Source organism: Ctenocephalides felis, unplaced genomic scaffold (assembly GCF_003426905.1).
Source record: "Ctenocephalides felis isolate EL2017-DRISC unplaced genomic scaffold, ASM342690v1 CF-g0.4_SCAFFOLD_01492, whole genome shotgun sequence".
Taxonomy (NCBI): domain Eukaryota; kingdom Metazoa; phylum Arthropoda; class Insecta; order Siphonaptera; family Pulicidae; genus Ctenocephalides; species Ctenocephalides felis.
In genome coordinates this window covers 59,337,659-59,352,521 of record NW_020537646.1, presented here as the reverse complement: position 1 = coordinate 59,352,521, position 14,863 = coordinate 59,337,659, and the positions used below count along the sequence as shown (strand labels likewise).

At 35.7% G+C, this 14,863-nt stretch overlaps 1 protein-coding gene across 1 annotated transcript; it reads left to right on the top strand.

Annotated features, from left to right (window-relative positions):
- Positions 1-10,242: 10,242 nt before the first annotated feature.
- On the top strand, positions 10,243-11,091 carry LOC113371449. The gene has a single exon (XM_026612076.1). The coding sequence runs from the start codon at positions 10,243-10,245 to the stop codon at positions 11,089-11,091; it is 849 nt and encodes a 282-aa protein (XP_026467861.1).
- Positions 11,092-14,863: the final 3,772 nt, after the last annotated feature.

The following is a 14,863-nucleotide window of genomic DNA, read 5'->3' as shown; positions in this document are numbered from 1 at the left end:
CGAAATTTATTTCGGGTGTTTTTGTAATCTCTCAATTGCGTCAGGTCGTTCCACATTATTACGGTAATATAAGATTTTTCTTATAGCTGAATCTCGTATTTCCTTTTTATTATCAAACAACATTGCTATAACATATTTTCTTTTCTGAGTGAGCATAGTATGCGTTTTCTTTAGCAACATTGTTCCAATTTGTCTCAAATTCGAGTCTAAATATTGCGTCCAGCTAATAAATTTATAAAATAATATACTACCATACACCACAGAGTTTGTAATATTTAATGTTAAAGTACATTGGAATATATACTTTCATTACGTAGTTTGCCAGATTTTCAAATTTTTGGAAGGCTTTTAGTAGTACACATATAACCAAGTAACCTACTAGCCTTCGTGAGCCAACGGGAATGTGCTATTGGCCCTGGTTTCATGTTAGCTAAGTCTGTCGATACTTCTCCAGAGCAACTGCTTTAGCTATTTTTATTAAATAACTTGAGTCAGTTTCGATTCAGCAGGACTTATATCAGCCAATTTTCAAGTGGGATTGTTTCAAAGTCTTTTAACGGCTGGAAGTATATAGGAAAAAATAATTATATTGAATTGAACATAGGGTATTAAAATAGTAAATATGTTATAACTCACCGGTATATTTTCGCATGTTTCAATTTGTTTGCTTAATATTCCAGTTTTTGTTCGTGGTCCAGTGGTCAATGATTTTTCCAAATAGTTAAATAAATGGCGAAGTGGAAGTTCGTTAAAGTGGAGAAGACACACAAACCAATGCAGTGGCCTGTTTAACTGAATTTCAAATCGACGTAAATACCATTTTTTACGCCTGTATTTGCTGGTTCACCCATCGCAACATATGCCTATCAAAGAATCGAGAGCTATTCCTTTATCGGCGAAAAACTCGTTCAATTTGATTACTTTACTTTCCGAATCTTCATTTTCCAATTTTGTGTAACCCAACAATTGGCCATTCGGTTCCTTTAAATAACTAAATGCGCTTCTTTAATCATTCGTGGGTGAAACTTCTTATCGATTTTTCCATGGTAATAGAATCATTTTTCGGCCGTCGAATGAAAATGCTATTAATTCAGAGAAGAATCATATCGTTTGTGTAGAGCTTGCCTATTTTTCTGCCTCTCGCGAACGCTTTTATTTTTGTCCATAATGACAGGATTGCCCCAATCATCCGTTATGCCCAGGTCACGCAGGATTGCCGTCACCACGCCAGACCCAACTCTATCAGAAATTGCAAATCTGTCGCACATTAAGGCATAGCTTGGAGCCTTATATCTTCGACTATATTGGACCACGTTTTATATGAGAAGTATTTTGTAAACTTTCCGAACTGCTTTTAAATCAAAATCAACATCTGGAGTATATGTCTCACCTGGAGTAATATTGCTAGTTATTGTAGATCTGATACTTCATCTTCAATTTTTATAATATATTCTGGTATCGTAGATTTCCTCTCATTATGTTGATCCATCATAAACGCTTGTAAATGTTTTGGGATCAATCCACAAGAACACAGTAATCTTCGCAAATCGCATTTGCATTTTCCAATATAAAATAATTCTTTCGTGGATTCTACAAACTCCTGAAATGATGCTTGGGTAGACTTGCTTTTATTTGTACTTTTATATTTATCAATCAATCGGTTCAATTTTCTAGCGATACTTCGTTTCTCCATAATTGGATATCAATTTTTCCCACGTCTGAATCAATTTCGTTACCACATTTGGAGTAAATGTTTTATATGAAAACATTTTATTTTGTTTTTTTGATTCTTCGGCCAAATAAAAATAATACCTGATAATTTCCATACTTGTCGGAAGATTTACACCAGTAAATTCTTTTGCTTCCCCAAATGTAATTTGATCATGCGAGCGCATATGATTCAAATTACTAGCACTTGCGCCTGAATTTAATAAGAATTCGCCATTGATACTTCACGTCTAACTGGAGAACTGAATGAAGATTTATGCGAATTTTTCCACATTAATATATTCTTTTCGAAAGTTCGAGAATTATTATAAAAAATACTAGCGCACTCTGATGGAAATAAATAACAACAACTAAACCCGATTTAAAAACCCCCGTACAAACTATTAAAAGAAATATAACTTACAATTGGAATTATTCACATGCCTAAATTAATATATTAACTTATTAAAAACAGTATTTTATTGAAAATTTCGCTGGCTAAAGAGTTATTTGCGATATATGGTTTTGAAGTCAAAATTCATTAAATAACACATATATTTCATATGAAAAGGTGCCCATATCGCTTAATTTTACTTCTATAATGATTCGGCCCCACCCTAATATATATATAATATATATATATATATATATAATAATATATAGGGCCGGTCCTGCCTTGCATGCGATGCATGCGAAAAATGCGCGGCGCACGCCTTAGGGGCCGCCAAAACGAGATTCGAAATGAAATTTGTAATATATTATTGTTTTTTTTAATTTTTTTTTAAATAGTTTATAATAAACAATCTAAACAATCTAACTTACTATGGATACGGAGACACAAAAGCATATTGAGTTTGCAATGTGATACAGTTAGAAACAATAACCGATTATTAACTCTACAAGTTAGTAAATTATTGTTCTGCTTATTGTTTAATGTACTTATTACATTTTTTCTTCGTTTGAAATTAAACGTGAAATAAAAAAAAATCTAGTGTCATCCCCTAAGCGCAAACCTAACGAAAGTTTAAATTAATTATTGGCGTTATTGATGAAAAATTGCGAGCTGATTTATTTGAAACGGTATTTATTAAAGAAATATAAACTAATTATAATAGAAAAAATGGAAAATGGGGGGTCAGTGCTTAAAAATAGATTGTTTATTCCGAGAAATTGAATTGTAACTTTGGTTTTGTTTTAAATGTATCGCATCTGATGAACTTTGAACGTTGAAGACATGCGTGGTTAGTGTTAGGGGAACAATCCAAAAATGACTTTGGAACAAAATTGTTGAGCTTTGTTCATATCTAGTGGTCCCTATTCTAAATTTAAATGCAAAATAATACAGATACAAATAAATCACTTTTTTTTCAATATTCAGGAAATATGTGATTCTTTGCATCTTTTACTGATCTTTGGCCAATACTTATAAAATACGTTAAAAATTTAACTTCAAACAACAATCTGATACTCTGAATCTAATGATGAATCAATTCGGGGCTTATCAATAAGGAAAAGTTTACGATGCACTCTTTAATATTGTAAATACTGAAAAATAAATTAAAATAAAATTTAAAAAATCTTACGTGAAATACGAGAGCTATGTTAGTTTTAAAGGCTAGTTTTTTTTCTCGATTTGCTTAATAGAATAAATCGCATAATAAATAAGTAGAATGTTCAAATGTTATTAATACTTGGAAATTTTAAAATGTTTGCATTACGATCAACCCGCGAATTGCCTCGATTTTCTAAATAAATTTAAAATCCATGTTATTTTATACGCTTTTAAATTATATCTAATTTTTTCTACGATAAAAATTAATTGAAAAAATGTATGTAAATATTTATATACTTTTAATGATATACTGTTAAAACATTAATTATTGGGGGGGGGGGGCGCAAGAACAAATTTTCATGCGGGCGCTGAGGACCCCAGGACCGGCCTGTATAATATATATATATATATATATATATATATATATATATATCTAGTCTCGAAACGTATAAAAAAATAATAAATTCTTTACATTCGAACGCATTGGCTGTTTTATTCATTTCAATATGTTTCAACATCGAACAAAAAATCCTCAATATATATATATCGAAGTTAAACCTGTTTATGCGGCCCGCTTGAAGTTAACCTTGCTTATGCGCCCGATTGCAACCTTTGAGTTTGACATCCTTGGTGTCACCGTCGGGCCTGGAATTTATATAAATAGTCAGTTTAGTATGAACAGTCAGAGAAAAAGGCGTATTTGTAAATTAGAATAAAATAAACCGAACGTAAATATGTAACAGGACTTTTCAAATGACAATCATCGTGGAAATTTCATATTTCGTCGATCATCAAAATTACAGTCCACTAACAAGGACAATTATTCGACGATGATTCGACGTAATATAAATCGCTTCAGATTAGCAAACATTTAAAATTCCTCGAAAATTTCATTATATTACAGGAAGTTCAGCAATTTGCCTAAGGTACGATGCCATACTCCACTAGTTTTTTTTTAAATTATGAAGAAACGACGCGGCCTTTCTTCTTTAGAAAATCTAACAGCCCGATTATGAGCCGATTCAGCCGCACAACAGACAAAATGTTATGGCAAGGCCAAGTTACGCTCCAACTTGCATATATTTATGCTTCTGATTCATACTGAATACTGTCAAAATGTCATGTGCTTGTTGTGCATTCAAGCGTTTTACACATAAACTGCAACGTCACTCGTACATTGAAACTGAGTAAGACACATCATGCGATCTAAATCGTTTTTTTTTACTTCCGAAGGAGAAGTTTATGTTTTCATCAAAAAATCCGATTCGCTAATTATATGTTTTCTCGACGTTTCAAGCCATTCTGAATCAAATGAGACCAAATTTGGAAAAAGTATGTGTGTGTGTGCGTGTGTGTGAACAGATTTTTTTGCCCGTAAATCGACGTTTACTCAAAACGGTTGGACGATTTAAAAAACTTAAAAGCCATTCGATGTATTTCGATGTGGACTCTCGTTTCTGAGTTTTGTGAAGACGATCGGCCGAGCCGTTTCTTTGCATGTCGCAGAAAAGTGGAAAAATTTTTCGTCCACGTTTTAGCACGCAATTCCTAATCGATTTTGAAAATTCAAAAAACCGTTCGAAAGATATTCGTTGGGAATCGTGCTGATTAGTTTTTGGTGTAAAGATCGGCCGGGCCGTTTCTAGTAATAAGTTTTTTAAAAAAAAATCGACGATTTTTTTAACTTCCCGAAGGAGGAGTTTATATTTTCATAAAAAAATCCGACTCGCTAATTTTATGTTTTCTCGACGTTTCAAGCCATTCTGAATCGAATGAACCCAATTTGGAAAAAGTATGTGTGTGTGTATGTATGTGTGTGTGTGTGTGAACAGATTTTTTTCCGTAAATCGACGTTTTCTCCAAAACGGCTGAATCGATGTCAAAATTTTAAAAGCCATTTGATATATCTCGATGAGGACTAGCGTTTCTCAGTCTTGTGCGACGATTGCCGGGCCGTTTCTTTGTAAATCGCAGAAAAGTGAAAATTTTTTCGTCCACGTTTTAGTCCGCAATCTGAATCAATTTGAAAATTCAAAAACCGTTCGATATATATGATTGGAATCGTGCTGATTAGTTTTGGTAAAGATCGGCCGGGCCGTTTAATTGTAATAATTAAAAAAAAAAAAATATCGACGCTTTTATGATTTTTTTTTTATGGTAAATACCATAGTCTTGTAGATCATACTAAAATATTACGGCCCTACGATAAGTTGTTTAATTTTGAAAAATCGTCAAAGTTTGCAAAAATTATTATCGTTTCTTGACATTTGACAAATTAAACCTTTGATCGACGTTTTTCACAAAAACGCCTGAACCGATTTCATAAATTTAAAAGTCATTTGATGTATCTCAATGAGGACTACAATTTGTCAGTTTTGTGAGACGATCTGCTAAGCCGTTTTTTTTGTAATTTGAAAAAAGTGTTAAACTTTTCGTCCACATTCAAGCTCAAACTACCGAATCGATTTAAAAAAAAAACAAAACTGTTCGAAAGATATTAGTTGGGAATGATACTGATTAGTTTTAGGTGAAAACTACCGTGCCGTTTTCTTTTAATTAACTGTTTGTAAAATTTAAGCTGATTTTTATGGAACTTTTTTTGGCGATATATATCATCATGGTCTTATAGAACTTACTGAATATTACGGCCTTACAAGTAGTATAATTTTAAAAATTTATCGAGAAAATAAGTTGTTTTTTTGACATTTGTTAATATTACAATTAGAGGATTTACTTGGTATAACGATAGTAGTACTTGGTCTTACTGAACATACCTACCAATAAAGTCCTGCGGACAGTATTCGTTCAGACGTTGAGCTGTTAACATCGGTGAATAAATAATAACCTTTCCATAAATATCAAAAAGTACTAATATATTTTTCTACCTGTCCAGTGACCTGTGTTAGTGACTGCATTGTGTACAAATAGATACCGTTAAACACGTGTCCCCTTGCCGGGGGCACGCAGTGTCGTATAAACATTGCGTATTTTATATTAATATAAGTGGTAATTAAGTAAATTAACCGCATTTTTGTTGTGCTAATTAAATCAATGTCTTTATGGAGTCCGATACTGGACAATTAAAGGGCCGTCCGCCCGATAAAAATCCTCCTACACGTTCGGAAATTGGCGTGACTGTTGCAAATGCAAGGAATGTGTACTATGTCGGAAATGAAAATAATACAGATTTACGTAATTCTAATAATGAGGAGATCATAATAAGAAGGGAACATAATCCAATGCAAATTAATAGTGCTGAAACGGTGATTGAAGAGTCAATTCGAATTGAAGAGTCGATTAATATGGATAATGTGTGTGACAAAAGCAATGAAGCACAAAATATTGAAATGATTGAGCAAGTACCTAGTGATGAGAATTCTAATCAAAATAACGTTGATGAAATACATTTACCGAATCGTTTTGATATGTGTGATACTGGACCTTTTTACATTTACGTAGAATCTTTAAGTAAAAACATTGGACGTTTACACCCTATGGCTCTCGGAAAATTACTACACAGATCACGATCGATTCTGAAAGAAGATTTGCTGGAGATTATCATGATTGGTAACAATAAAGTCAAACTAGTTCTTAGGAATGGTAAAACAGCAAATAGCCTTCTTGACGATAATTTTTTTACTGCTAATAATTTGAAAGCTTACATTCCTAAATACCTATTAATTAGGGAAGGTATAATCTTTGATGTAGATATTAATCTCACGGCAGAAGAAATATTAGAAGAGATAGAATCAGTCATTCCAGTAATAGACGTAAAGTGTTTTATACCAAAAAACATCAACAAACGCAGAATCAACTCGCAATGCGTGAAATTATCTTTCAGAGGTTCAATTCTGCCGGATAAGGTAGGTATACATTCTGTAAAATGCCCAGTCAGCCCATATATTAAGAAGATCACCCAATGCCACAATGTTGGCGTATTGGCCACGTTCGGGAAAAATGCCGGAACGACCTAAGGTGTCCCAAATGTGCAGGTCCTCATATTAAAGACGTATGTTTAGAAGATACCAACAATCTATGCTGCCTGTGCAAAGATAACCACGAGGCTTATAATAAAGATTGCAGGATCTATAAAAGATATAAAAATATTAATGAATTAATGGCAACACAGAATTTATCTTTCTACGAAGCAAAAAAAATCTTTGATAACGATAAATACTCGAGAACAGTTAGAGTTAACCTTAGCAGCTTGAATAAAGATAAAGATTTCCCTCCTATGAAAATCAAGAACTCTAACCAGAGTGGGGCTTTAATAAACAATAAATTCATGGTTCTATCGGACCTGGAAGAGGAGGAAGACCAAGGATATGTTGCAAACTTCCAGACATTTAATAAACCAAAAAGGATTCATGTTCCACCCTCAACCAAGAGAGAAAAGAATGGGGCTGTAATCGGACATAACATATAACCTGTTTATAAAGAAAATATGGCTGACAAGGCAAACTTTAAAAACCCTAGAAAAAGAGTGAAAAACAAATCAGATTCTGATTCTGAAAATGAAGTAAAATCTAATAGGAAAAGTGAAGATCCTAACACATCAGGAGGCCTATATCATTTCATTAGGCTGCTAAAGGACGTCTATAATCCAAATGATCCCGTATTAAAAAATTTGTTAAGTGATGTTTTTCTCAAAATGGTAAAAATTAAACACAAAATAGATCCTGCAAGTTTAAAAAAGAAAAAATCTAATAAGGATTTACCTGTGAGTTCAGAAAAATAAATCAATCAGTACTCCTTTCATTATGAAACAAATAAACATTTTACAATATAACTGTAGATCAATGTTAGCAAACAAGAGTAGTATAGAACATTATATGTGGTCTCATAAAATTCATGTGGCAGGTCTGTCCGAAACCTGGCTTAAAGAAGGTCATAAATATTTTGTCAAAGGTTATCGGATTTTCCGAGAAGACACAGTTGACGGTTATGGCGGTACTGCCATTCTAGTCAAAGACAACATATTATGCGAGAAAATTAACCACCCATTTCAGTGCCATCTTATCCAAATGTGTGCAGTGATTTTAAAATTAGAAAACCCGGTATGTATTATTTCAATCCATTGTGCGCCGAACTCTAAGGAATATTTCAAGAACATTAAAGATTTAATTGAAACTATTTCCATGCCAATACTTATAATAGGGGATTTTATCTGCAAAAATTTAGCTTGGGGTAGTGCCTCCATTGACAGAGGAGGCGAGATTCTATACAACATAATTGAAGACCTAAACCTCACCATAATGAATGATGGAAGACCAACCACTATCAGCACGGCAAGTAGGAAAGGTACGCCAATAGATCTTACTTTTTGTTCCAATAATCTATATGACAAAATCCAGTGGGACATTTATGCGGGCAGCTTAGGATCTGACCATTTGCCGATTAACATTACATTAAAAACTAACTTTGATGTAAAAGATTATATACGAGTATATCCCTCCAGAAAATGGAATGGGAAATAGAAGATAAGTTGAAAAAAGTGGTGATGGATCCTCCATGAGGATCATAAGTCAAAATATGATGCCATTATCGAGATCATAAACGAAGCAGCTGGTAAACACTTCAAAGAACGTAAAACAGTGGCAATTAAGCAATTTAAACCCGCTATCTGGTGGGACGAAGAATGTGAAAACCAGATCAGGAAAAGAAAAATAGCGTACAAAAAGATGGTAGACGAGTTTACTTACAACAATTTTATTGAGTATCAAAAAATAAACGCTATTACAAAAAAAATCTCAAATCTAAAAAGAGAAAAAAGTGGATGGATTTTACAAACTCGCTCAATAGTAATGTTAATACATCAAAGCTTTGGAATATAGTGAAAATTTTTAACAACAAAAATAATAGAAACTCATCTAAGCCTCCAGTCGCTAGCTCATTCTTCGAAGACATGCTAAAAATGTTCGTTCCAGACTTGGTCTCCAATGAAATCAATCTGAATTTTGCAAATAATCTCGGAAGAGATCCCGATGACTTAATTTCTCCTATCAGACTATATGAATTTGATAATATATTAAAAAATAAAAAAGACAGCGTGCCAGGAATGGATAATATCTCATACATTATGTTAAAGAAGAGCCCCATAGCATTAAAATGTCTAATCATAGAGGTATTTAATTCAATTCTTTCTACATGCTGGATTCCAGAGGATTGGAAAAAAATTATAATTATTCCCATCTTGAAACCGAATAAAGACCCTTTGAAGATAGAATCCTATCGACCAATTTCATTATTATCTTGTTTGAATAAGACATTTGAAGCCATCATCAAGAATAGATTGGAGTGGTATTTAGAAAACAAGTCTCTCTTCAATCAAAACCAATTTGGATTTAGACGAGGTCAAGGCACAAGTGATCTGTTAAGTACCTTATCTAATGACATTCATATATCTAATTCGAATAACGGATACCTCCTATTGTTAGCGACGGATATACATAAGGCTTACGATAATGTTGATCATGGCATTTTACTGAACAAACTTAAGAAATTGAACATTCCCTCTAATATTATGAAAGTGATAATTCTTCTACTAACCAATAGGTTGCTATATGTAAAAAATAAAAATATGCAGCGACACTAGCTCTCCCACTATTGAAAAATAGTAGTAAAGAGCTACACTAGCCTCCACACTATTAGGGACCCTAATGTGTGGAGGGGGTCAGGCTACCAGGTATATAACCAAAGCAGCTACCATCCTCGATCTCTTTTCTCTTCTACTGGTCGAGCAGGCAATACCTAGAAAAACTACGGAGTCCAAGCGAGGAATACCAAGAATACCAGAATTCAACCAAGAAGATTTTGTAATTATTATAATTTTGTAATAAACTTTATTTTTCATTTATAGTGTCTTGATTTTTATATGTGGGACCACCCCACATAATTGGTGACCCCGACGCTGAATTGGACCACATAATTGGTGTGAGCTGAATTACTATAGAGCACTATCCGTACAGAAGATAAAAAAAACAATGAATAAAGACATACAGGACACTAAAGGGGAACTGGACGCAATCTCACGCACTCCGCATCTACCGCCATTTTTAAGTGAGAAACCGACATTGTGGTTCACAATAGCCGAAGCAATATTTTCTCGATGCCGCATCATTAATGACCTGGCTAAATATGAATTTGTAATAGCTCACCTAGATTGCAAATATTTACTCCAGATTGAGGACGTGATAAATTCTCCGCCTGCAGAGAATAAATACATAAAACTAAAGGAGAAATTAATCAAAAGGCTATCAATTTCCGAACGGCAAAGGATAAGACAATTACTTTTGCAAGAAGAATTTGGTGATCGAAGTCCTTCTCAGTTCCTACGTCACCTTCGTTCATTGGTCGGAACAACTACAGTCGACAATTCACTCCTACGAGAAATCTGGATTCAACGACTACCGGCACAGACTCAACAAATACTGCAAACCCAGATCAATGGAGACCTAGAAGAACTTGCATCGCTCGCCGACAAAATATGTGAGATTGCACAACCGCCAGTAGTCGCAGCAACTAGTAACAACCAACAGCAAGACATCATACAAAAACTAATTGATAAAAATGATCAACTAACACAGCGTGTGGAAGATCTTACAGAGAAATTAGCCAAGTTAACCTATCGTAGCAGACTCAACCTATCAGCAAATAGAAACTGTAGCCCATTTCGACAAGACAGGTCTAACCACTTCTTCAGGCCGAGAAGTACTTCTAGATCGCGCAACCGAAAAACATTCTGTTGGTACCACGCCAAATTCGGAAAGAAGGCAAGAAAATGCGAGAGTCATTGTTCGTTCAGAGAGGAAAACTCCAACGGCAAGGAGTGATGGCGACCTATCCTTGCTCTTCATCAAGCCGTCGCCTCTTCATAAGTGATCGCAGAACTAAGGTACAGTTTTTGGTCGACACAGGTTCAGACGTTTGCGTGTATCCAAGGCGCTTAACTGCTAAACCTAATCCTCAACTAAACTATACTTTGTCTGCAGCCAATGGAACCAACATACGCACGTACGGGGATATTATTTTACAATTAGATTTTGGACTAAGAAGAAATTTTACTTGGAGATTCATCGTAGCAGACGTAACAATGCCTATACTTGGAGCAGACTTTTTGGCGTACTACAATATCATTATTGATATAAAGAATTCTCGTCTACATGACAACCTGACATCATTGTCATCTCCAGGATGTGTCACATTCTCTCGGATACAAAGTGTCAAGTCTATATTTGGAGACAGTGCATACAACAAATTATTAGCTGATTTTCCATCCATCACCAGACCATCAGGCTTGTGTCAAGAAAGCAAACACAAAACATTTCATTATATCAGAACCACTCCAGGACCTCCAGTTTCTTCTGGACCACGGCGCCTCAAGCCAGAATTACTTCGCGTAGCCAAAGAAGAATTTAAGAATATGGTAGAATTAGGCATTGCAAGACCCTCCGATAGTTCTTGGTCTTCACCTCTACATCTGACACAGAAAAAGGATTCGACGTGGCGTCCATGCGGAGATTATCGGCTACTCAACTCACGCACAATTCCAGACAAATATCCCGTTCGTCATATTGCGGACTTCGCCCATAATTTAGCAGGATGTACTATATTTTCAGTGATCGACTTAGTGAAAGCCTTTCAGCAGATTCCAGTTCATCCTGATGATATTGCAAAAACAGCAATAATAACACCATTTGGGCTGTTTGAGTTCCCGTATATGACTTTTGGACTAAGGAACGCAGCACAAACATTTCAGCGATTTATAGATGAGGTTACACAAGGTCTGGATTTTTGTTACGCATACCTAGATGATATTCTTATATCATCTACATCGCTAGAAGAACACCAAGATCATCTCCGCCAATTATTTCAACGTCTGAAAGACCACGGCGTTGTCATTAATCCAGCGAAATGCGTATTAGGTGCACCCAAAGTTACATTTCTTGGTTATGAAATTTCTAAAGATGGAACTATGCCACCACAAGACCGTATCAACGATCTCCAAGAATATCCGCTACCGGCAACCTACTCAAAGCTGCGACGCTTCATAGGAATGATTAATTATTATCGAAGGTTTATTCCTCACATAGCTGAATTTCTTGCTCCGCTACACAAGCTGCTCTCAGGATCTACCAAATCTGGATCACAACCAATTTCTTGGACCCCACAGCTTCAAGATAACTTCGAGACTTGCAAGAAAGAATTGGCTAAAGCAACATTACTAGCACACCCAGTTCCAAATGCTCAAACAGCATTATTTAGCGATGTATCCAACCATTCTATCGGTGCAGTATTACAGCAGTACATCAATGGCACTTGGCAACCTTTGGGCTTCTTTTCAAAAAAACTATCTGAGAAACAACAACTATGGCCAGCATATTATCGAGAACTTTTGGCTGGATACGAAGCAGTGCAACATTTTCGAAGCTTACTGGAAGGGAGACATTTCATTTGGTTTACTGACCACAAACCTTTAATTCACGCCTTTTCCCAGCGAAAGGACAAGCTGCCGCCAATACAGTTAAATCAATTAAGTTTCTTGTCGCAGTTTACAACAGATGTTCGCTATGTTAGTGGACAACAAAACATTGTAGCCGACGCTTTCTCAAGAACAGAAGCCATAACATCGCCTTTGGATCACTCCGTTATTGCTAAATCTCAAGACGAAGATGAAGAACTGGTAACGCTCTTAAAATCAGATACTGCTCTCAACCTGAAACGCATCGCTATTCCAGGAACCAAAGAACAATTATATTGCGACATATCTCAAAATAGATTACGTCCTTATGTTCCTGCTGAACATAGACGACACATTTTTAATACTCTGCACAATCTATCTCATCCAGGTATAAAAACCACAACTAAACTCATCACGGATAGATTTGTTTGGCCTGGCATTCGCAAGGATTGTAGAACCTGGGCTCGAAGCTGCATCTCATGTCAACGCTCCAAAATTGGTCGGCATATAGTCACATCACTTGGAGAGTTCAAAGTGCCACCCGCCAGATTTCTGCATGTTCACATTGACATTGTCGGACCACTTCCACAATCAAAAGGCTTCAAATACCTATTCACCGCTATAGACCGTTACACACGCTGGCTTGAAGTTTTTCCTCTATCAGGTATTACCGCAGAAAGTGTAACCTGGGCTTTCCTGTATTCTTGGATTTCACGCTTTGGTGTTCCATCTCAAGTAACAAGCGACCAAGGACGGCAATTCTGTTCAGCTGTTTTTCAAGGAGTAACCAAACTACTAGGAATTTCCCACATTCCTACTACAGCATATCACCCGCAATCGAATGGATTGATTGAAAATGCTCACAGGCCACTGAAAACAGCCCTCATGTGCCATGCAGACCCGTCATGGATGGATTCTCTACCAATTATTTTATTAGGAATTCGAGCTTCTGTTAAAGAAGACATTAAAAGCAGCAGCGCCGAATTAGTATATGGAGAGCCGCTTCGTCTACCTGGCGAATTTTTAATCAGCACGCGCAAGGAGATACCAACAAGCGACTTCTTGAGAAATCTACATCGACATTTCGAAACAATACATCCAACTCCTACATCTGCACATGGATCGAAAAAGACCTTTGTACATAAAGAACTAAGTAATGCAAAATTTGTATTCCTTAGGGAAGGCGCTCTGCGACCAGCGCTTTCTTGTCCATACAGAGGTCCGTATGAAGTCATAGATCGAAACTCCAAAACATTGAAAATTAAAATTGGAGAAGGCAATGTAAGAGTATCCATCGATCGTGTCAAGCCCGCTTTCACCACAGAAGACGACCAAAGTACGAGTTCGACTCCATCCAGCGCTACAGAACATACCTCCAATCAATATAAAACACGGTTTGGACGGGTAGTTCGTCCTCGCATCCAATAAAATCAATACAATTTTATTGACTCGCCAGGGGGGTATTGCAGCGACACTAGCTCTCCCACTATTGAAAAATAGTAGTAAAGAGCTACACTAGCCTCCACACTATTAGGGACCCTAATGTGTGGAGGGGGTCAGGCTACCAGGTATATAACCAAAGCAGCTACCATCCTCGATCTCTTTTCTCTTCTACTGGTCGAGCAGGCAATACCTAGAAAAACTACGGAGTCCAAGCGAGGAATACCAAGAATACCAGAATTCAACCAAGAAGATTTTGTAATTATTATAATTTTGTAATAAACTTTATTTTTCATTTATAGTGTCTTGATTTTTATATGTGGGACCACCCCACAAATAAATTAACAGGTCCCAGAGTAGCTCTTACAGGCTTACCACAAGGTTCTATATTGAGTCCGTTATTATTTAATATTTATATGTCGGACTTTACTGAAGTTACCCAAGACGATGTTAAGAAACTACAATATGCTGATGATTTATTTTTGTACATTTCTTGCAACACACTTGAGCAAAGCATTCACAAAATGAAGTCGTCGATCACAGGTGTCTCAGAATGAATGAGGTTCAACCACCTGAACCTTTCCTTGGTCAAAACAAAGGGTATCCTGTTCACCAGGCATAGAAAATTCCTTTACCCTCAAGAAATCAATATGGGGAATTGGATCTGTAAAATATACGATAGTGTGAAAATTTTAGGGGTTACC